The following is a 22,517-nucleotide window of genomic DNA, read 5'->3' as shown; positions in this document are numbered from 1 at the left end:
TAGGCTGGAGGGCACATTCTTGTGCTGTACAGTTCTCCATTCTCTGTAATGGAATAGAAGGTAAATCTTATTTCATGGAAAATGGCATTATTCGTTCATGAAACCATTCTCACTGGCTAGACCAGCAGTTATTTCCTCTCTCTAATTGTCAGGACAGCAGTTAAGAGTCAACATCATTGTTGTGGGTCAAGAGTCACATGTAAGACAGACCAAGTAAGGATGGCAGATTTCCTTTCCTGAAAATTATTAGTGAACCAGATAGGTTTTTATGAGAAACAACAGTTACTACATATCTTTATTCCAGATTTTTATTCAATGCAAATGTTACTGTCTGCATTTGAAGTCATGCTCTCGAACAATGGTCTAAGGTTCTGGATTGCTAATCCAGTGACATTATGCCACTGCCTCCCCTCATCAATATTAATCATTGGACAGGAGTTTCACTAAGCATAATTCAGAATTTTCACAAGTTCCTTGAAGTTGAACAGTCTTGGATGATGTCCTACTAAATGACTGACTCATCTGTTATTGTCTTATTCAGGTTAAGTGGGGGGAATTGATCAATGGTGTGCCTTGAGCACATATAAAGACTGGCTTTGTTTATTGTTTTCAAAAAGATGTATAAAGAGATTTAAATGTTGATCAGAGAGGAGACAGGCATTTACAGTGTTACATTCCGTAATTAACTCTAGTATAGAGTGAAAGATTGGCTCTAGTCTCCTACTTCACCATTTGGTTTCAGAATGAATTAACTCACTATTTGGAACTTCATCACACCACCCATTTCATAACACCTTGGGTTTCACCTTCTCAGCTACAGAGCAGAACTGGTTCTGTTACATAACATGCCACGAGGCATTTTCTCTGGGTACACAATAATGTTAAAGAATTAAACCATCCAATTGTTGTAAAAATACAAAATGAATTCACAGGCATTAGTTTACGTATCATTATTTCAAAGTATACAGTAACAATTAGTAAACCAATTCTTATAAATAGCGAATTGTGTTTGACCTTTTGATAAAGTGAATGTTTCCCAAATGGGAGGTAATAATCCAACAATTAGTCTTTAACAACATTTAGTACTTACAAAAAGATTCAGGACAAAAAAATCGTATCTTGTAATCCTCACATGTCCCATCATCTTGTTCTTTATTCACACAAACAAAGCCAGAAGAAATATTGCATCTGTTTGTGACAGAATGGGAGGACGGTACATTATTTTCTATTAAAGCAATTCGCATCGTTTAAAATACCGGGCTGACATGCAATTTTTAAAAAGTTGGTTGGTTAGAAGTAGGATTAGGAGGGAGATTGATTAATAACAGTGAAATTGGTCTCAACCTGACTCCAACCCATCACCTTCCCCATATTTAACTGCGGTGTTTTAGGCTCCATGTGAGCAACCCCAAAAGGGAAGGTGCATTGTCAATTTTTAAAAAATGTTCACAGGATGCAGTTATCACTGGCTGGGTCATCACTTATTATCCATTCCTGATTGCCCTTGGTAGCGGCGAGCCAACTTTTTGAAACACTTGCAGTCCTTGGCTTTAAGTTGGACTGAAGCGTCTGTTTCTGTGCTGTACAACTCTAAGACTGGACATACAGATAGGATAGGTGTTTCTGCATGGTAACTGCTCAAGCAAAATGGATTTTGCAACTTGTGTTTAAAAAACAAAGTGAGAAAACAGTACTAATTAACAGCCATTTTAAAATTTGTTTACGGGATTTGGGTTTTGCTAAGTAGGCCAGCATTTTCTCTCATCCCTAATTCCCTGGAATTGCTGCTATTATTGCATGTAGGGCTACCCACAATATTGTTAGGGAGGGAATTCCAGAACGTTGACTATGCAACAATGAAGGAACAGTGCTACAGGATAACGTATGGCTTGAAGGGGAGGCTTGAAAATGGTGGTGGCAGCCTGTATGTGCTGCTATCGTCCTTCTCAGAGTAGAAGTCACACATTTGGAAGATATTTTTGAAGAAACCTTAGTGAATTGTTGCAATGCATCTTATTGATGATGAATATTGCTGCTATTGTGCACTGGTGGTGGACAGTGTGAATTGTGAAGGTGGCGAATGAGCAGGCATTCAGGTTTGTATTCCGAACTTGAATCCCATCTGTTTGAACTATGAATGGTTGCATGCTTGCAGCAGATACTGTACCCTCAGATCATCCAGGAACATTCACTGAACTGCAAGAGGTCTCCTTTCTATCAACAGAATAACATCTCCCTGGAGCATCCTTACAGGTACTATAGTCACACTAAGAAAGTGCTCCAGCCAGTATAGCTGTCCACTGCTGCTCCCTGTACCTGTTCTGCTGCTCACCTTATGGGCATGCCTGCCTTATTTCATTGATGGCCTTCTCACTCTTATAAATATGGAACAGCATCTCCCTGGAGTGCCCTTTCAGGCCTCAGAGTCACAGCCAAGAATCATCATACCCTTTGACCATCTGCACTGCTTCTACCAGTTATTTCTGTTGTGAATGTTCAGTAAAAATCAAACATTCAGCAAACTGCATACTGGGAACATTCCTATCAATGCTAAAAATGAAAATGACTATTACAGACCTCACAATCCCTCCTCATGAGGAACCCAGAAATGATGTGGTGATGCATAGCTAATCTTATTCCCAAGATTCCCCATTGCATTACTGTAGCTCCTGCACCCAGCACTCTGAGAACATATTGGCCATCCCATAGACACAATCGCAAAGTACAAGGAAAGGAATCACTACTTACTCAGGGATGTTATCTCCAGTGCTTGAAGCTGGAACACCTGATGTTGTCTCCACTTCACATGAAATCGGGTTAGTGCAGATCTTACCAGGTTGTTCTTTTCGGAGATTTACTAGATCTTCGTAATCCCCATTGCCTGATGGATTATCCCGATCAAACCACTGGGTCTTACAGTTGTTGTTGCCTGATAAATACAACAAAAAGAAAACTGTCATAATACTTTAAAAGATGCTAATGAAAGTTTATTTATAAAGTGCAGAATTAACTGTGAAAAAGTTTGATATTTGGACTCTGCTTTACAATCAAGTTGATAAATAATTTGGCAGAATAATATTTGGTTTTAACCTCCGACCACAAAATGTTTAAAATAACAAGTCCTTGAAGCCAAGTGTTTAGTTTGTTTTCCTCCCTCCCCTAAGGAGGAGGGAGGTCCTTCTTAGCATTACATTCCCGGCACTCTATGCTTCATAAGAAACACTGCAACAAGAATTGGCTAATTAGCCCCATGAGTGTGTTCCACCATTTAATGAGATCACGGCTGATTAGTGGCCTAACTCAATATACCTGCCTCTGGCCCTTTTGCCTTATTACATTTTCTGAACAAATAAATTATCTATCCGAGATTTGAAACTAACAAGTTAAACATTCCGTTCTTACGACAAACCAAAATAATTATTTGATTTGAACTTCACAGGAACACCATTGCACTATCCATAGAACAATGAGTCTAAATATTAACCTCACTGCAACAGACAGGTGTCCGATGGGGAAATTCAGATCTGAACTTCATGCATACGTTGACTGTCTTCCTATTGCAGTATCCAAGCATCCAATTGCAGAGTTGAAGCAATTTACCACTCTGGAAGCCTGATTTCAATCAGGTGCCACATTTGTAATTCATTCCTAATTAATTGGATCATGCACACCTTTCTCAAGAGGAAGAAAACTCTGCTGTAAAAGGGAGTGGTAGATTTCTTCTCTACAGTATCTGTCAATACAAAATGTGGATAGGAAGAGCAGAAAACTCCTGTCACCTTTCAAAGAGGTTTCTGGCATCACTTTTCCTGACTACATCTCATCCCTGTTAGGATCATGAACAAGATGACATCTTTCTGATTTCCAATTCCACCCCCGCCCCCTCCTTTCACAACCTGCAAAGTTACTTTTTAGAACATAGAACATAGAAGAATACAGCGCAGTACAGGCCCTTTGGCCCTCGATGTTGCGTCGATCCAAGCCCACCTAACCTATACTAACCCACTATCTTCCATATACCTATCCAATGCCCGCTTAAATGCCCATAAAGAGGGAGAGTCCACCACTGCTACTGGCAGGGCATTCCATGAACTTACGACTCGCTGAGTGAAGAACCTACCCCTAACTTCAGTCCTATATCTACCCCCCCTTAATTTAAAGCTATGCCCCCTTGTAATACCCGACTCCATACGCGGGAAAAGGCCATGGGTTCAACCTGTCTATTTTGGACAGCATGAAGCATCAGCAGAATGTACTTTATGATTCACTCACAGGATGTGGGTGTCACTGCTTGGATCAAAATTTATTGCCCATCTCTAACTGCCTCCAGAGAAGTTGGTGGTGAGTTGTCTTCTTGAACTACTGCAATTTATGTCATGAAGGGAAACCCACGGTGTTGCTAGGGAGTTCCAGGTTTTTGACCCAACGACATTGAAAGATCGTCAATATATTTCTCTCCCGAGTTGGGAGGGAGGCAGCAGACACAAAACTACAGGCTGGTTAGCCTGACCTCAGTAGGTCGTAAGATGTTAAAATCCAGTATAAAGGATGAGATTATGGAATGATTGGAAATACATGGTAAAATATGGCTGATACAGCACAACTTTAGCAAGGGGAGGTCTTGACAAATCTGTTAGAATTCTTTGAGAAAGTAGTGAGCAAGTTAGATAAAGGAGAGCCAGTGGATGTGATCTATTTGGATTTCCAGAAGACTGTTGACAAGGTGTAACACTGGAGGCTGCTAAATAAGAATCCATGGTGTTAATGAGCAAGCGTGAATAGAGGATTAACTGACTGGCAGAAGGCAGAGTGTGGGGATAAAGGAGTCTTTTTCAAGATGGCAGTAGGTGACGAGTGGCGTTCTACGTGTTAGGATTAGAAGCACGATTATAAATGTTATACATTAATGATCTCAAAAAAGGAACTGATGCCATTGTTGAGAAGTTTGTAGATGATGCACAGACTGGTAGAGGTACAGGCAATTTTGAAAATGTGAGGAGGCTGCAGAAGAGCTCAGACAGGCTAAGAGAGTGGGCAAAGAAATGGCAGATGGAATACAATATGGGAAATTGCAAGGTAGGGAGAATAGAGGTGCAGGCTGTTTTTTAAATGGGGAAAGGCTTTGGAATTATGAAGCTGAAAGGAATTCTGATTTCAAGATTCTCTTAAAGGGTAACACATAGGTTCAGTTGGCAGTTAGGAAGACAATGCAACATTAGCATTCCTTTTGAAAAGGCTAGAATACAAGAGCAGAAATGTACTTCTAAAGCTCTGGTCAGACCACATTTGGAATATTGTGAGCAGTTTTGAGTCCCGTATCTAAGGAAGAATGTGCTGGCATTGGAAGGTGTCCACAGGAGTTTTACATAAATGATGCTGAGAATGAAGGACTTGTCATATGAGAGTGGTTGAGGACACTCGTTCTGTACTCCAGGGACACAGCTAATGAATAGTAGGACCCTGCGGACTGTTGGCCAACAGAGAGACTGGGGTACAACTACATAGTTCCTTGAAAGTGGCATCACAGGTCGACAAGGTGGTGAATAAGGCATTTGGTACGTTTGCCTTTATTGGTCAGAGCATTGAGTTGGGAGTCATAGGAAAGGTTTAGAAGGATATGGGCCAATTTCAGGGAAATAAGATTGATGTGAAGGAACATTCACATAGGAGTTGGGACGTCATGTTGTGACTGTACAAGATATTGGTGAAGCCACTTTTGGAGTACTCTGTGCAATTCTGGTTGCCTTGCTAGAAGACTGATGCTATTAAACTGGAAAGGGTATGGAGAGGATTTACAAAGATGTTGCCAGGACTGATGGATTTGAGTTATAGGGAGAGGCTTGATAGGCTGGGACATTTTGCCCTCAAGTGCAGGAGGCTGAGGGGTGACTTTATAGAGATTTGTAAAATCATGAGGATCATAGATAAGATGACTAGCCAAGGTCTTTTCCCGCGGGTAGGGGTGTCCAAAACTAGTGGGCATAACTTTAAGATTAGGAGGGAACGGTTTAAAAGGGATCTGAGGGGCAACTTCTTCACACAGAGGGTGGCGTGTATATGGAATGAACTGCCAGAGGAAGTGTTAGAGGCGAGTACAATTACAACATTTCAAAAACATTTGGACAGATACACGAATAGGAAACGTTTAGAGAGTTATGAGCCAAATGCAGGAAAATGGGACTAGTTAGTTTAGGAAACCTGGTTGGCATCGATGAATTGGACCGAGGGGTTTATTTCCATACTGTATGACTGATTCTGTGAAGGGGGATCTGATTCAATCTTAAAGAATACTGAGAGGCCTGTATAGAGTGGACGTGGAGAAGAAGCTTCCACTCATAGGAAAGACTAAGTCCAGCCTCAGAGTAAGGGATGACTCTTTAGAATTAAATGAGGAGGAATTTCTTTAGCTAGAGGGTGGTGAATCTGTGGAACTCATTACCACAGAAGGATTTGGAGGCCAAGTCATTGAGTATATTTAAGACAGAGGTAGATAGGTTTTTGATAAGTAAGGGGCTTATGGGTTATAGAGAGACAGCAGGAGAATGAGGTTGAGAAACATGTCAGCCATGATCAAATGGTGAAGCAGACTCAATAGACTAAAGGTATAATTCTGCTCCTACATCTATGGTCTTATGGATGTGAAATCTAAATTCAAAATAATGAGCTTGCTCAATTTGTTACCCCACATCCTTGGTCTCAACAGGAATCTTTCAGTCATTTTCTGCTTCCCCCTTCAATCATGGTTATTTGTAAACTAAAGGTATGCCACTTTGGAAATAATAATGCCCACTACTCACAAAATGCTTCAGGGCAGACAAATCTTATCCTGTAATTTTCACAGCTGCCATCTTCTTGCTCTGCATTCACACAAACAAATCCAGAAGAAATGCTGCACCTGTTTCAGATAGAACAAGATGATGTGATAATGTAGTTACCAAAATCATTCTTCTGTTTTTCCAAGTAAATACACAGTATAACAACAACACCATCAATGATTTGCAATCATAATATTCTTGTAATGTAGTGATAAGAGTCCAATATGCTTCCTAGGCACTTTACTAAACCAATTTTGATACTTAACCAAATAAGGTGTTATAAGTCAGGTAGTAAAAAAGTAGGTTTCACTAGTATCTCAAAGTGAAAACTGTACAGAAAGAGAGGTTCAGAATAAACTTAGGCAACTGAAGGCAAATCACTTGATGGAGGCAGGCAATCGGGGGATATGCAGGTGACCAGAGTTAGAAGAAAGCAGAACTTGGGATTAACTAATGATCTCAAATGTGGGAATTTCAAATTCGGTTGCAGCATGAGAAACTGGAGTCCTACACGAGTGCTTGGAGTTAAACAAAGGTAATTAATACGTACAAGGCCCAAAAGTAGGGCAGTGGCAGATGTTTAAGGAAATAGTCAATTCCTCTCAACTAAAATATATTCCATAAAGTCATAAGTCCTACATAGAATCCTGTGCCAACCGCCTAAGCGCCACATACGAACAATTCCGGTTCCTGCATGAATGCCGAAAGAATCGAATACTACAAATGCTGGAGGAAAGATCACAGAAGCGCTTCACAGGAGGCTCCCAAGCACTGAGGATGTCACCTCGACAGGGGACGAAATGTCTGCAACACAAATTCCCAGCTCGGCGAACAGAACCACAACAGTCCTACAACATGGAGACAGGCCCATCGGTTCAAACTGGACCATGCTGACCAAAATGTCCATTCACACCAATCTCATTTCCCTCAAATTAGCCCATATCCTTCTAAACCTTTCCTATCCATGTATTGTCCAAATGCCTTTTAAATGTTGTTAATGTACCCGCCTCAACCACTTCCACTGGCAGCTCATTCCATATGCGTACCATCCTCTCTAGAAAAAGTTGCCCCTCAGGTACTCTTTTATTTTTTCACTTCTTACCTTTAAGCTGATGCCCTCTAGTCCTCAATTGCCCAATCCTGGGGAAAAGACTGAGTTGCATTCACCCTGTCCTTACCTCTCATGATCTTATGTACTTCTATAAGAACCCCTCTCAGTCTCCTATGCTCTTAAGAAAAAAGTTCTAGCCTGTTTAGCCTCTCCCTATAACTCAGTCCATTAAGTCCTGGCAACATCCTTGTAAATTTCTTCTGCACTCTTTCCAGTTTAATGACATCCTTCCTACAGCAAGGTGACCAAAACTGAGAGGAAGAAAGATTGTAAGGGGATGTTCTATGGTTAAGTAACAACGTTAAAAATAGCATAAAGCCAAAAACTTAAGGTACACCATCTCACAAAGGCCAGTGGCAGGCTGGAAGATTGGGAAACTTTTGAAGAGTTAGTAAATAAAAAGTAATAAAAACACTAAAGGTAAATTAAGAAAGAGAATTAGAGCAAAATATAAAAATGGATAGCAAAAGCTTCTCTAAATGTATAATTAATAGAAAGCAGAGAGTCAGGATAAATAGGTCTTTTTTGGGTTGTCAAGATGTAATTAGTGGGGTGCCACAATTTATATTAATGACTTAAATGTAGGGATAGCAGGTACTATTGCTAGATTTGCAGATGACATTAAAATAGGTGCATTATTAAGATGCAATGAAGAAATAATACATTTATAATGGAACATGGATAGGTCAGGTGAATGGACCGAATTTGGCAGGTGAATAAGTGTCAAGTTATCCTTTTCATTTAGAAGAAAGGCAACTTATTAAGTAAATGGTAAAAAACTTCAGAGTGTTTTGGTTTGGAGTTTTCTGGGTGTCCTTGTGCATCAATCATGAAAAATGCATATGCAGGTACAGCGGGTAAAAGGGGAGGCAAATGGAATTCTGGAATCTATTGCTAAAGGAGAAGAGTGTAAAGTTACAGAAGTGTTGGTGCAACTGTGCAAGACAACAGTGAGACGACACCACAAGTACTGCATACAGTCTTGGTCCCCTTTCTTGAAAAGGGATGCAGTTGCTTTGGAGGCAGTTCAGAGGACATCACCTACTTGATTCCAGAGGTGAGGGATTTGTCTACGAAGACAGATAGAGTAATTTAGGTCTATTTTCTCCAGAGTTTAAAAGAATAAGAGGAAATCTAATTAAGGTATACAAGATGATAAAGGCAACTGATAAAGCTGGCATAAAGAGGATGCTCTTATGAGGCAGTATAGAATAAGAGGTTGTAGCTTTAGGATAATGGGTAGCAGATTTTAAAAAGAAATGAAAAATTACTTCTCTCATGAAATCTATGGAATTGACCACACCCAAGTGGACTGGATGCAGGAGGAAAGGAGTCAATTTAAGGAGGAGGTAAACAGATTTTTAATTACTAACTTGTTGAAAGGTATGGGGAGTTGGTAAGAAAATATCGATGAGATCAACTGTGATCATACTGAATGGCAGAGCAAGCTTGAGGGGCTGAACTGTCTCCTCCTGCTCCTGGTTCTTATGTCTCAAGTCTGTCATGGATGCAGAGATAAAGGGAAAACCACTGAAGAAATTAAAAACAGGGATAGGAATTTAAAATTTGAAGCATTTTCAGGACAGGTGCCAAACAACTTCATTTTACAGAGGGTAGACGGTTGGAACGTGCCCAGGAGAGCACAGAAAGTCAAATCGGAGGGGGGACAGAAGCACAGTCAAGGGTTTCACCAACGGGTGAATTAAATGGAAATAGACAGTCTTAGTGAATGAGAGGATTTGAAGTTTGAAATACATCTTATGATCAAGTAGAACTCCATAAGACTGTAAGATACAAAAACAGACTTAGGCCATTTGGCCCATGGAGTCTACTCTGCTATTCAATCATGGCTGACACTTTTCTCAACACTAAAAGCCTGCCCTCACCTAGAAAGAGACTGTTTCAGTTTTATCCTGAGTGGCTCAGGAATGTAATTTGTGATTAGCTCTGAAGCCATTGGGTTAATACTTTACAATATTGATCAGAGAATATTTCTGATCCACAAATGTTGGGCACTGGTCTACTTGTGTGACTTATCAGAGGCAGGGAAATGGTTCAGATTGGTAGTGTGGAGGAATAAGATGGTAACAATCAATATTTACTCAGGGATGTTGTCTCCGGTTTCAGAGGCTGGAACTCCTGATACTGTCTCCACTTCACATGCAAATGGGTTGCTGCAGATCTGATCAGGATTCTCATTTCGCAGATTCACAAGATCTTCATAGTCTCCATTTCCTGACGGATTATCACGATCAAACCACTGGGTTTTGCAGTTGCCTGATTTGTGCAACAAATAAAAAGATACTGTGAGCAATACTTTTAATGACAGAATTGAAGTTCCATCGATGCAAAACAAAAATTGCTTGCAATACTTAAAATTTATTTGTTTTAATTTTTATCAAGAGGCAGGCAGACTTTAGAAAAAGAGATCAATAGGAATACCAAAACATTTAAGATGGGAGAGGACTGAATTGATAAGCAAGTCATCCAACATGCATGCTCAGTCTGATTCTAAAGGGGTAGTCAGTGCTGGGTGTGTATGTGCATTAATCAATGAAGGAGATAGGATAGGTTGAGAAAGCAATTAATGAAGGGTATAGTATCTTAGGTTTTATTAATATGGACATGGATTACAAGAGTACCAAAGAAGTTTCATATTGGAGTCAAAATGTTAACTTGATTTCTCTCTCCATAGATGCTGCCTAACCTGTTGCATGTCTCCAGAGTTTTCCACTTTTATTTCAGTTTTCTAACATCTCCAATAGGAGAAAGTGAGGACCGCAGATGCTGGAGATCAGAGCTGAAAATGTGTTGCTGGAAAAGTGCAGCAGGTCAGGCAGCATCCAAGGAGCAGGAGAATCGACGTTTCGGGCATGGAATGAGGAAGGTGTGCCAAGCAGGCTAAGATAAAAGGTAGGGAGGAGGGACTTGGGGGAGGGGCGTTGGAAATGCGATAGGTGGAAGGAGGTTAAGGTGAGGGTGATAGGACGGAGTGGGGGTGGGGGCAGAGAGGTCAGGAAGAAGATTGCAAGTTAGGAAGGTGGTGCTGAGTTCGAGGGTTTGGACTGAGACAAGGTGGGGGGAGGGGAAATGAGGAAGCTCGAGAAATCTGAGTTCATCCCTTGTGGTTGGAGGGTTCCGCCTAGAACTAGACATTCTAAAGTAAAAATAAATGACTAGGATAATATCCCAGAGATGTCTCTTTCAACATTGTGAATGTTCATAAAATTAGATGTATGTTTAATACTGATCAAAAATCAGACATGATAACAAGTCTGTAAAATATGTGTGTAGATGGCAGACAAATGGAAATATTGGAAAAAAAGGTTTTAGTTTTGATAGGAGAAATAAGGAGGGCATCTACTCTTTGGAAACTAAGAGCTTAAGGAGGGTACAGTTGTAAAGAGAGTTCAGCTTATTGAACTAAGTTAATAAAAGTAACAATACTTCAACAAAAAAGAACTGCAAACAAAGACAGTTGATGAGAGACATGTTTAGAATACTGAGGGCATATTTTGGGTTTTTGTTTTACAAAGCAGATATTGAACATACAAGAGAACTATTTTAAAAAAAAATGTACAAGTATGATACCAAAATTAAGTTGAGTCTAAAGGTATGTTTCTGCGCTGCAGTTTTTTTTTGTAAACCTCTGAAATTCTAGTTGCTAAAAAATGTTGAGGCTAATCAATCTCGTTCAACTTAGTGCCTTTCAGCAGAAGTGAGACTAAAATGGGTGACAGGAATGTGGCAATGTTGAATAAATAGTGTCGTACATTCTTTACTAAGCAGGGAATCTTAAGTAAAAATATTTCCTGATACAGCAGACCTGCCTTGGAAAGAAGTGCTCGGCCAAGACAATTTTTGTTCCAGGTTCAGGGTGCAGGGTGGAGCTGGGCTTGGTGATTCTGGGAGGAGATCAGAGTTCCAAGAAAGTTATTTACAATTATCACCTCAATTCTCTGGGATGTTATCCTAGTCATTTATTTTTACTTTAGAATGTCTAGTTCTCACCCTCACTACCTCACCCCTTAACCTTTAGCACGTCACCTCTTAATGTCCCCAAACTCATAGCATGTATCCCTTATGTCAACTCAGGCACGTACATTACTTTTTCAGGAAGAGAGTTCAAAAACTCAAGACTCTGAGAAAAAATGGTTTGACTGATCTCTGTTTTAAATAGGTGATGCCTGATTTTTAAGCAGTGAACCCTGCTTAAAAGAGTTGTACAATAAGAGGAAGCAACCTCTGTATATCTAACCTGTCGACCCCTCAGAGTCTCGATCGAGTCACCTCTTACTTTTCTAAATCCCAGTGGGTACAAGCCTAGCCTGTATAACCTTTCCTCATAAGATCACCAGGTATTAGTCTTGTCACTTTCTCTGAACAGCTTGCAATGCACTTACATCCTTCTTTAAAGAAGGTGACCAATACTGTCCACAAAATTTCAAATGTAGTCTCACCAGTGCCTTGTACTTTTGTACTCAACTCACCTTGCAACAAATTATAACATTCTATTAGCTTTACTTGCTGCATACTAACATTCTGTGATTTATACTGTGAATATCATTCATTATTGTTTCATTCACCAGGTATTGATATTTTTTGACATATTCAGCAATATGAGCCCAAGTCCTGTTCAAAATCATGCTACTTTTGAGAGCACCTCAAAATCCACCTTTGAACCCCGCCCCTCCAATCGCCACCAGGACAGAACCCCACTGGTCCTCACCTACCACCCCACCAACCTCCAGATACATCGTTTCATCCTTCGTCATTTCCGCCACCTCCAAACAGACCCCACCACCAAGGATATATTTCCCTCCCACCCCTATCAGCGGTCCGGAAAGACCACTCCCTCCATGACTCCCTCATCAGATCCACACCCCCCCACCAACCCAACCTCCACTTACGGCACCTTCCCCTGCAAGCGCAAGAAATGCAAAACTTGCGCCCACACCTCCCCCCTCACTTCCCTCCAAGGGCCCAAGGGATCCTTCCATATCCGTCAGAAATTCACCTGCACCTCCACACACACCATTTACTGCATCCGCTGCACCCGATGTGGCCTCCTATACATTGGGGAGACAGGCCGCCTACTTGCGGAACATTTCAGAGAACACCTCTGGGACACCCGGACCAACCAACCCAACCGCCCCGTGGCTGAACACTTTAACTCCCCCTCCCACTCCGCCAAGGACATGCAGGTCCTTGGCCTCCTCCATCGCCAGACCATGGCAACACGACGCCTGGAGGAAGAGCGACTCATCTTCCATCTAGGAACCCTCCAACCACAAGGGATGAATGTAGATTTCTCCAGCTTTTTCATTTCCCTTCCCCCCACCTTTTCTCAGTCCCAACCCTCAGACTCAGCACCGCGTTCTCGACCTGCAATCTTCTTCCTGATGGCTCTGTCCCCACCCCATCTCTGGCCTATCACCCTCACCTTAACCTCCTTCCACCTATCGTATTCCCAACGCCCCTCCCCCAAGTCCCTCCTCCCTACCTTTTATCTTAGCCTGCTTGGCACACCCTCCTCATTCCTGAAGAAGGGCTTATGCCCGAAACATCGATTCTCCTGCTCCTTTGATGCTGCACTTTTCCAGCAACACATTTTTAAGCTCTGATCTCCAGCATCTGCAGTCCTCACTTTCTCCAAGTGTGTTCTCAGTCAAGCAAGCATAATAGGTATTATGTCAACTAGAAATTTGTTATATATTTGCTATTCCATCTTATTTCAACTTTTTAAGGCTCTGTTGTACATCAGAAATACTGAGCTGTTATTCAATCTCTTCGTAAAGCCATGTTGCTGTAATAGTTGTAACATCTATTATGGGCGGCACAGTGGCTCAGTGGTTAGCACTGCTGCCTCACAGCGCCAAAGACCCAGGTTGAATTTCCGCCTCAAGCAACTCTCTGTGTGGAGTTTGTACATTCTCCCCATGACTGCGTGGGTTTCCTCTCGGTGCTCCGTTTTCCTCCCACAATCCAAAAATGTGCAGGTTAGGTGGATTGGCCACGTTAAATTGCCCATAGTGTTAGGTGAAGGGGTAAATGTAGGGGAATGGGCCTGGGTGGGTTGCGCTTTGGCGGGTCGGTGTGGACTTGTTGGGCCGAAGGGCCTGTTTCCATACTAAGTATCTAATTTCTTCTAAGTGTCTACCCTTCGCTCATCAGTCTAGTTCACTAGACTTCTTGTGCTGAAGTTCATTCCAGAAGTTACGAAAAAACTCCGTTTTCTATTTTTAGCCTTTGTTTTCTTTGCCTCCCATATTTATTTATTTATTCCCTCCAATCTATTTTTCTCTCAGATTCCTAAACCTTGCCCCTTACCCCCAGTTCCCAAGCCAGTTTAAACCCTGCAGGACCACTCCTCTGAATGCTTCCCACCATGATAGTGTTATGATGAGAATTGCCCAGCTTTTACAGGTGACATTTCTCCCAGAAATTACTGCAATGCCCAGGAATCTTAAGCCCTCTTTCCTGCAACATTTCTCCAGCTAAGTTAGCAGCAATGATTCTGTAACAAAAACAAAAATTGCTGGGGAAACTCAGCAGGTCTGGCAACATCCAAGCAGAGGAAACAGAGTCAATGTTTCTCATCCAGTGACCTTTCATCCATACTAATTCTGTACTCAGTAGTATTCTATAGGATCTACAACAGTCCACCTCATGAAACTGCAGCTGATTGCACCTTCTGTGTTTTTGAATTTAACTGTGTCAGCACAGTCACAGTATAAGAGGAATGAGGAAGTGGAGAAGGAGACACTCAGCACATTGTCTGCACGTGCTCTCCAAATAGGTATTATTAGTCACTTCTAGATATGTTTGCACATTGTTTCTATCTAAATAACCTTCTAATGCCCTCTTGAATGCCTCAAATAAACATGCTTCCACCAGACAGTGCACTCCAGACCTGTTTTTTGTGTGAAAAGGTTCTTTCTCATACTGCATTTGCAAATCACCTTGAATCAGTGACCTCTTGTTCTTGATCTTTTATGAGCTGGAACAGTTTCTTTCCATCTAAAAACTCAAAACTTTGAAAACGTGTACCTGATCTCCTCTCAGCCTTATTCTCTGCAAGGGGTCCTACCCTCACCATTCTATCCTCATAACTGAAATTCCTCATCCCTGGAACCATTCTGTCAACCTATTCTGCACTTTCCCCATTGTGTTCACAAACTTCCTATAATGTAGTGCCAGAAATGCAAACAATACTCCAAACAAACTTTAACAAGCTTAGCACCACCTCTTGCTCTGTGCCCCTCTTAATAAAGCACAACATGTTGTATGCTTTATTAGCTGTTCTCTGAACCTTCAATGATCAATGCAAATATGTACCCAGGTTCCTCTGTCCTCAGTCCCTAAAGAATTGACCCCAATGTTTATATTATCCGTCCATGTTCTTCCAACCAAAATGAAACATGTCACATTTCTCATTGAACTTTATCTTCCGCCTATCTGATGACTTTACTTTAGTCATGGATTTCTACACAGTTCTCCTTTCAATATTTCTAAGTTTTGTATCTTCCACAAACTTTGAAATCATCCCCGGACACCAAAACCTAGATCATAAATACACATCAGGATAAGCAAGGGTCCCAAGACTAGCCCCAAGGGAACTCCACAACAAGCCTGCAAGATATCTGCTGATCCAGGAGTTTATGCCAGTTTTGGAGTAGAAATAACATTGTATGCTACCCAGACATCTGCTTGTAATTGAAACTGCATTTAAATGGAATCAGTTCTAAATGCTCACAAGGCTAACATTGGTTAATGATAACTTTGGCAGCAAGTCAGCTGTCATCATTGAATAAAAATGTTTGTCCTGTGTTCTCTACTATTTACAATGACATTACCTTGTGTTGCATTCCTATTACTGGGTGATAGTCAGCAAGTATTCAATATACTTTATACCTTATAGATTTTCAATATGCAAAAGTTCAATAGCACTGTTTTGTTCTAACTTGTACTGACATTCATCTTCTTAAACACAAAAAACTATAGCACCGGCTGTACAGTAGTTGTACAGTAGGACAGACGCGGTAGAACGAGCCATAAACACCAAGCAACGACAAACACAGATAAAGAAAAATCGGGACCTGAAGAAAAACTTGACAAACTCAAAAAAAAGACAAAACCGATAACACAGGGGCACTGATAAAGAACTTATCAGACCGGACCCTGTCAGATACAGAAAAAGCGGTACTAGTAAAAGGATTACATTTCAATTACTGAGACACTGACAAGAAGGATTTCCTACTGGCATTAGAAACCACATTGAAGGAGGACAATCTCATGGAAGAAACACAACAAACGATCAGACAGACAGTTGCACCTACTCTGAGCCGAAAGAGGGAAGGAAACAAACTGAACACACAAGAAAAGAAAGCCCTAGAAAACCTCAAAAAAGACAAAAACATCGTTATATTACCTGCAGACAAAGGTCAGCTCACTGTCATCCTGAACAGAAGGGACTACATCGAGAAAGACAATGCACTACTCGCAGACACCAACACCTACCAACAGGTGGCGCTAGACCCGACCCCACAACTAGGAGTCAAAATTACATATCTCCTAAAAAAATTACACAATTCCGGACAATTAAACAAGACGGAATTCCAGAAAATGAAACCTGACGGGACCAACACCCCACGATTCTACAGACTACCAAAAATCTATAAACCAGGAGCCCCCCTCAGACCTATAGTCTCACTACCCGGAACACCAACTTACAGACTGGCCAAAGAACGACACACAAGACTGAAATACCTAGTAGAAGAGTCACAGCACTCCATCCACTCCACCCAGGAATTCCTCAAAATCATCAAAAACACCAAAATAGAGGAAGATGAAGCAATGATCTCATTCGACGTAACAGCACTGTTCACCTCCATCAACATCGACCTGGCAAAGGAAACATTTACCACACTTTTAGAAGAGACCATCACACACACCCCAACCACCATCAATCACATTACCAACGAAAAGATCATGGAGCTAGTGGAAACATTATGAAGCCTCACCACCCACTTCACTTTCAACAACATAGTCTACAAACAAACCAACGGCACACCCATGGGATCTCCGCTATCAGGATTCATAGCAGAAGCAGTAGTGCAAATACTAGAACAAACAGCCCTACCAACCATCAAATCAAAAATCTGGGTCCCCTACGTAGATGACACCTTTGTCATCACAAAACGAAACAAGATAGAAGAGACATTTAACATCATCAACAACACCCTCACAGGCATAAAGTTCACCAAGGAGGAAGAAACCAACAACAAGCTCGCATTCCTGGATGTCACAGTAGAAAGAAAGGGCAACGGAGAACCTGCGTATACAGAAAACCGACAAATACTGACCAAATACTTAACTACACCAGCAACCATCCCAACACACACAAACAAAGCTGTATCAGAACACTATTCCAACGAGCCACCACACACTGCAGCACAGATGAACTTCGGAAAACAGAGAACCACCTATACAACGTATTCAAGAAGAACGGATACTCAAAAAATACAGTCCGCAGATTCCTCAGAACACACCACGACAAGCAGACCAAACACAGCCAGAAACCCTAACCACCATATATCAAAGAAGTTTCAGAAATGACAGCCAGACTACTAAGACCCCTCGGAATCCTAGTAGCACACAAACCCATCAACACTCTCAAACAAAAACTAACAAACTTAAAAGACCCAGTACAACCCATGGACAAAATCAACGTCGTCTACAAAATTCCATGCAAGGACTGCCACAAACTCTACGTAGGACAAACAGGAAGAAAGTTAGCCACCAGGATACATGAACACCAGCTAGCCACAAAAATACACGACCCTCTCTCCGTCGTAGCCCTACACACGGATGAAAAAAACCACTATTTTGACTGGGACAACACATCTATCCTGAGACAGGCTAAGCAAAGACATGCCAGAGAATTCCTAGAGGCCTGGCGCTCCAACCACAATGCCATAAACAAACACATAGATCTAAATGCCATCTATCAACCCCTCAGAAAACGAACAGGAAATGACAAACCCCAGGAACCCCATCCAGGAGAAAGGTATAAATAGAAAGCAGGAGACAACAGCTTCGCTTCACTTGGAGGTCGCCACTGATGATGTTACCTAGCCAGGTAATGAAACGTCTGGATATCAAACCTACAGCTCAGCGAGCAAACCTACACCCTAAACCTCAACCTGAGCTACAAACCTTCACAAACCTTGTAGTTGTTTTCAAAGTGCAAATTAACTACCCTTAAGGTATAATTTACAATGATGAATACTTACAATAAGATTCAGGACAGATAAATCGGACTTTGTAATCTTCACAGCTCCCATCTTTTTGGTCTTCATTTACACAGGTAAATCCAGTAAAAATACTGCACCTGTAAATGAGATGGTGTAATGATGTGTTTGCCAGAACAATTATTAGTCTTTAAAATTGAGACAGAGATGAGAGGAATCACTATTTACTCAGGGATGTTGTCTCCAGTTTCTGAGGTTGGAACGCCTGATACTGTCTCTACTTCACAGGCACTTGGATTACTGCATATCTGGTCAGAATGTTGCTTTCGGAGGTTCATAAGATCTTCATAATCGCCTTTGCCTGATGGGTTATCACGGTCAAACCACGGGGTTTTGCAGTTGCCTGATTAGTGCAAGAAACAAAAAACATAATGAGCAATATTTTTAAAAGTGGCACTAAAGGGTTTGGTTCAATGGGTGCAGAAGAGAAACAGAATAAAGTTAACAATACTTTGCTTTTATATTTTAATGGCATAATCCTGATTAACCCTCTGAATGTTGGCTTCTATCGCTGGATGATGCTGTCCCAAATACACAGTGCTCTACACTTGTAGAAGATGCTTGCTGTGCAACTCTGCTACATCCCTCCACATACCATCCTGACTTGGAAAGACATTGCTACCACTTCAGTGGTATGTCAAAATCCTGAAACTTCGTCCCTAACACCACACAATGGTTTGGTTTCCCTACACCACACAGACTGCAATTCCAGAAGACACCTCGCCATCAACAGTAACTAGGGATAAGCAATAAATGCTGGTACAGCCAGCAAAGCGAACGTTCCACGGAATTAAAAAAAGCAGTCCAAACAACAGTGAAAACATATCCTACTTAATATGGAGCTAAGCTGCAGCACTACATGTGAACTGATTATTTCCAAAGCGGAAAGTCACAATAAATCAACACTAATAAGTGGTCAAACACTTACAGAAAGATTGAGCACAGGTAAACCGTATTCTGTAATCTTCACAGCTGCCATCAGGTTGATCTTTATTCACACAAGTGAATCCAGCTGTAATGCTACATCTATTTAATACAAAATATGGAGGCTATAATAATGTTGTTGACCAAGACTGCAGTAAGGTCAAGAGATGAATAATGAACATAAACCAAGTGTCTTCAACACAAATCTTCAATACTATTGTCAGGCATCTGTAGCATCTCAACCATTTTGTGATATTATGACATGAATCAAAGTGGTTAATGAACTGCAAAAGTGGTACTGGGATCTTAGGGGAAGGCCAAGATGAGTCACATGTTTGACACTTGTGGCTGAAAATTGTTGCAAATGCTTCATCCTCGTTCTTTGCATTGATGTTTTGGGCCCACCATCATTGAGAACAGGATTTTTGTGAAGCTTCCTCCTGTTTGCTAAATTGTCCTCTATTATCTATTACCTATGACTGGATGTGACAGGACTGAAATGCTTGATTCTGACGGTTGTTATATCAATTAGCGATTGTGGGCAGTGAAGTTGCTGTAGAAAAGATAGACGAGATAGATGGTTAAGGTGGAGTAATGGGCCCACTACTTCATGAAAAACTCCATCCGTTCACTTTGAAACACTGACCCAGTGCCAAATAAAAGTAAAAGGATGCATTGCTTACTCAGGAATAATATCTCCAGTGCTTGAGGCTGGGGCCCCTGATGTTGTCTCCACTTCACAAGCAATTGGGTTACTGCAGATCTGATCAGAATATTCCTTCCGCAGATTCACAAGATTTTCATAGTCCCCATTTCCAGATGGGTTATCGCGATTAAACCACTCAGTTTTGCAGTTGCCTAATTTATGGGGAAAAATAAATGTATGATTTAAAGATGGATTGAGAGGTTTAATTTAATTAAACAAATAAAGTGTAGGTTAAATCTAGTAAGGTTAATTTTCATTGCCCATCCCTATTTGTCCTCGAGAAGGTTTCTGTGGTGAAGACATCTCCACTGAGGTAGGAAATAGCAGGAAAACAAAGTGTGAGGTTTTATGTGTTGATTTTTTTAAGTCTTAAATTTTAGTTCTGTTAAGTCTAGTCCATTGCCCAAATAAATAAAGACAAGGCTGAGTAGATGCAAATCCTGCACTACAATGGAACTGCATAAAGTTCTCAAGTCCTGGAAGACTATACATGCAGGGAGACAGCTGAAGTAGCTTAAGCGTTGGATTTCAAACTATCAACCAATAATACAATGGGGAAAATGTCTCTTCATTTCTGAAAGGCAATATTCAGCCTTGGCTCACTGTGTCCTGCCTTACCACAACTCTGACTGTTGGATTACAATATTTGGCAAAGCTTTGTGAATCAGTTTTGTATTGTAGTTTATTCCCAGAAATTCCTCGATGTGTCGTCATGCATGGTTCAAATCCAAAAGGTAGAAGTCAACATTTTCTTAGTTAAACAAACAACAAAATGACAATATTAAAATTGGAGGCACTCCTTCCAAAGTGACCAACTAAAGCACCAGAAGTCAACACTGAAAATATCCAGTACTTACAAAAAGCTTCAGGGCAGGTAAATCGAATTTTGTAATCTTCACAGCTCCCATCTTCTTGCTCTTTATTGACACAAGAAAACCCATTGGAAATGCTGCAACTAATTAAGGCAGAACAGGAGTTTGTGGAAAAGCAGTTACTAAAATAAGTCACATTCTCGGCAATGAAGATCAAAAGGAGAGAGAAATTTATTAATTACTCAGCAATGTAGTCTCCAGTGCTCATGATTAAAATTCCTGATGTTGTCTCCACCTCACAGGCAGTTGGCTTACTGCAGATCTGATCAGGATATTCTTTTTGTAGAGTCACAAAATCTTCAAAATCACCATTGCCTGATGGATCATCACGATCAAACCACTGGGTTTTGCAGTTGCCTGGTTGAAGGTAAAAAACAAGGTGCCAATAACACCATTAAGATTAGATTTGAAGGACTTGACATGGCTAAAGCAGAGTAGTGGAAATGTGAAATCATTACTTCCATTCTGAAGGAGATCAAGCCATAGAGAAATTCACTAAACCAGAATCAATTGCAATTTAGCAGTTGTAAAGGGAACCTAATGAAGAGCAAAAAGGGAAGGTCCAGTAATGGAAATTACTTGTGCATACACACGTTTGTTAGTTGTCAAGCACATGGTTTTCACGTGAGCTATTTTAAAGTCAGCTGGATCAAAGATTCAAATGCTAAGTATCCTTGGGTGGGTTACTTTCTGTTTCTCACATTTTTCGGGAGAGGCAAGAGAAAGAGAGAGAGAGAAAACAAGGGGGTAATTGGAAAAGGGGGAAATTGGTAAATTTCCCACTTAAAAGAGAATTATCTCAAGCGTCAGGCCTCCATTTTTCGGAAGAAGCAGGGGAGAGAGAGAGAGCGCGAGCGAGCACGAGAGAGGATCAGAGGGCTGTCAGGAAAGTAAGTTTCCCATTTAAAAGGGACTTACCTCGAGCAACAGGCCTCCATTTGCAACAGTGGTGAGAGCGAGGAGCTGAGTGGGAGTGGTCGAATTGCATGCTGGGAAGGTGAGTGAATTGATATATTTTGACAGTTATCCCGTTTTGGTTAACCAGGGGAAGGCAGCCCTAGCCAAGTTCATGGCACTGTGGCTGGCTCTGCTGTTCAGAAGAGGGGGAAAAATATGGAAGAGCTATAGCCTTAGGGGATTCAATTGAAAGAAGAGTAGATAGGCAGTTCTGTGTTTGAAAACGAGACTCCCGAATGGTATGCTGCCTCCCAGATGCATGGGTCAGGGATGTCTCAGGTCAGCTGCAGAACACTCTAAAGGGGAAAGTAAACAGCCAGTTGTTGTGGTTCATATTGGCACCAAAGATATAGGTAAAAAAAAAGGGATGAAGTCCTACAAGCAGAATTTAGGGAATTAGGAGCCAAGTTAAAAAGTAGGACCTCAGAGGTAGTAATCTCAGGATTGCTACCAGTACCACGCATGAGTCAGAGTAAAGGAGTAGGCAGGACGAATGCATGGCTTGAGAGATGGTTAAGGATGGAGGGGGTCCGACTTTTGGGACATTGGGACCAGTTCTGGGGGAGGTAGGACTATTACAAATTGGACAGTCTACACCTGGGCTGGACTGGAACCAAGTCACTTGTGGGTGCTTTTGCTAAAGATGTTTAGGAGGGTTAAACTAAAGTGGGAGGGGGATGGGAACCAAGTAAGGAGGTTAGTCAACAATAGGGATGTTGTAACCAAAGCCTATAATGAACTAGATAATGAAGTCAGCGTGATGAAGGGGAATAGTAGGCAGGGAGCAGATGATGAACACAAAGGGACTGGTAGTCTGAG

General features: G+C 41.3%; 2 protein-coding genes across 2 annotated transcripts in view; both read right to left on the bottom strand.

Moving 5' to 3' along the window:
• LOC122540084 (mucin5.7) overlaps positions 1-20,583 on the bottom strand; it is an 86,578-nt gene extending 65,995 nt beyond the window's left edge. Inside the window, exons 1-8 of the mRNA XM_087980180.1 lie at positions 20,511-20,583; positions 19,847-20,021; positions 19,168-19,265; positions 18,408-18,582; positions 18,222-18,319; positions 10,029-10,203; positions 6,798-6,895; positions 2,834-2,929 (exon numbers count right to left, since the gene is read on the bottom strand). Coding sequence (XP_087836306.1) covers positions 2,834-2,929; positions 6,798-6,895; positions 10,029-10,203; positions 18,222-18,319; positions 18,408-18,582; positions 19,168-19,265; positions 19,847-20,021; positions 20,511-20,583 — 988 coding nt within the window. The remainder of the gene's footprint in view (positions 1-2,833; positions 2,930-6,797; positions 6,896-10,028; positions 10,204-18,221; positions 18,320-18,407; positions 18,583-19,167; positions 19,266-19,846; positions 20,022-20,510) is intronic.
• Positions 20,584-21,027: 444 nt separating this feature from the next.
• The window catches only part of muc5.7 (mucin5.7), a gene marked incomplete at its 3' end in the record, with an annotated part of 92,472 nt that continues 90,982 nt past the window's right edge, over positions 21,028-22,517 (bottom strand). Inside the window, exon 17 of the mRNA XM_087980179.1 lies at positions 21,028-21,098. Within this exon, the coding sequence (XP_087836305.1) occupies positions 21,028-21,098 (71 nt within the window). The remainder of the gene's footprint in view (positions 21,099-22,517) is intronic.

The sequence above is a fragment of the Chiloscyllium plagiosum genome, unplaced genomic scaffold (assembly GCF_037043375.1).
Source record: "Chiloscyllium plagiosum isolate Xiang-an unplaced genomic scaffold, Cpla_swu_hap1 HiC_scaffold_37, whole genome shotgun sequence".
Classification (NCBI taxonomy): Eukaryota; Metazoa; Chordata; class Chondrichthyes; order Orectolobiformes; family Hemiscylliidae; genus Chiloscyllium; species Chiloscyllium plagiosum.
The sequence above is the reverse complement of the archived record's forward strand: the minus strand, read 5'-3'. Positions and strand labels throughout refer to the sequence as shown.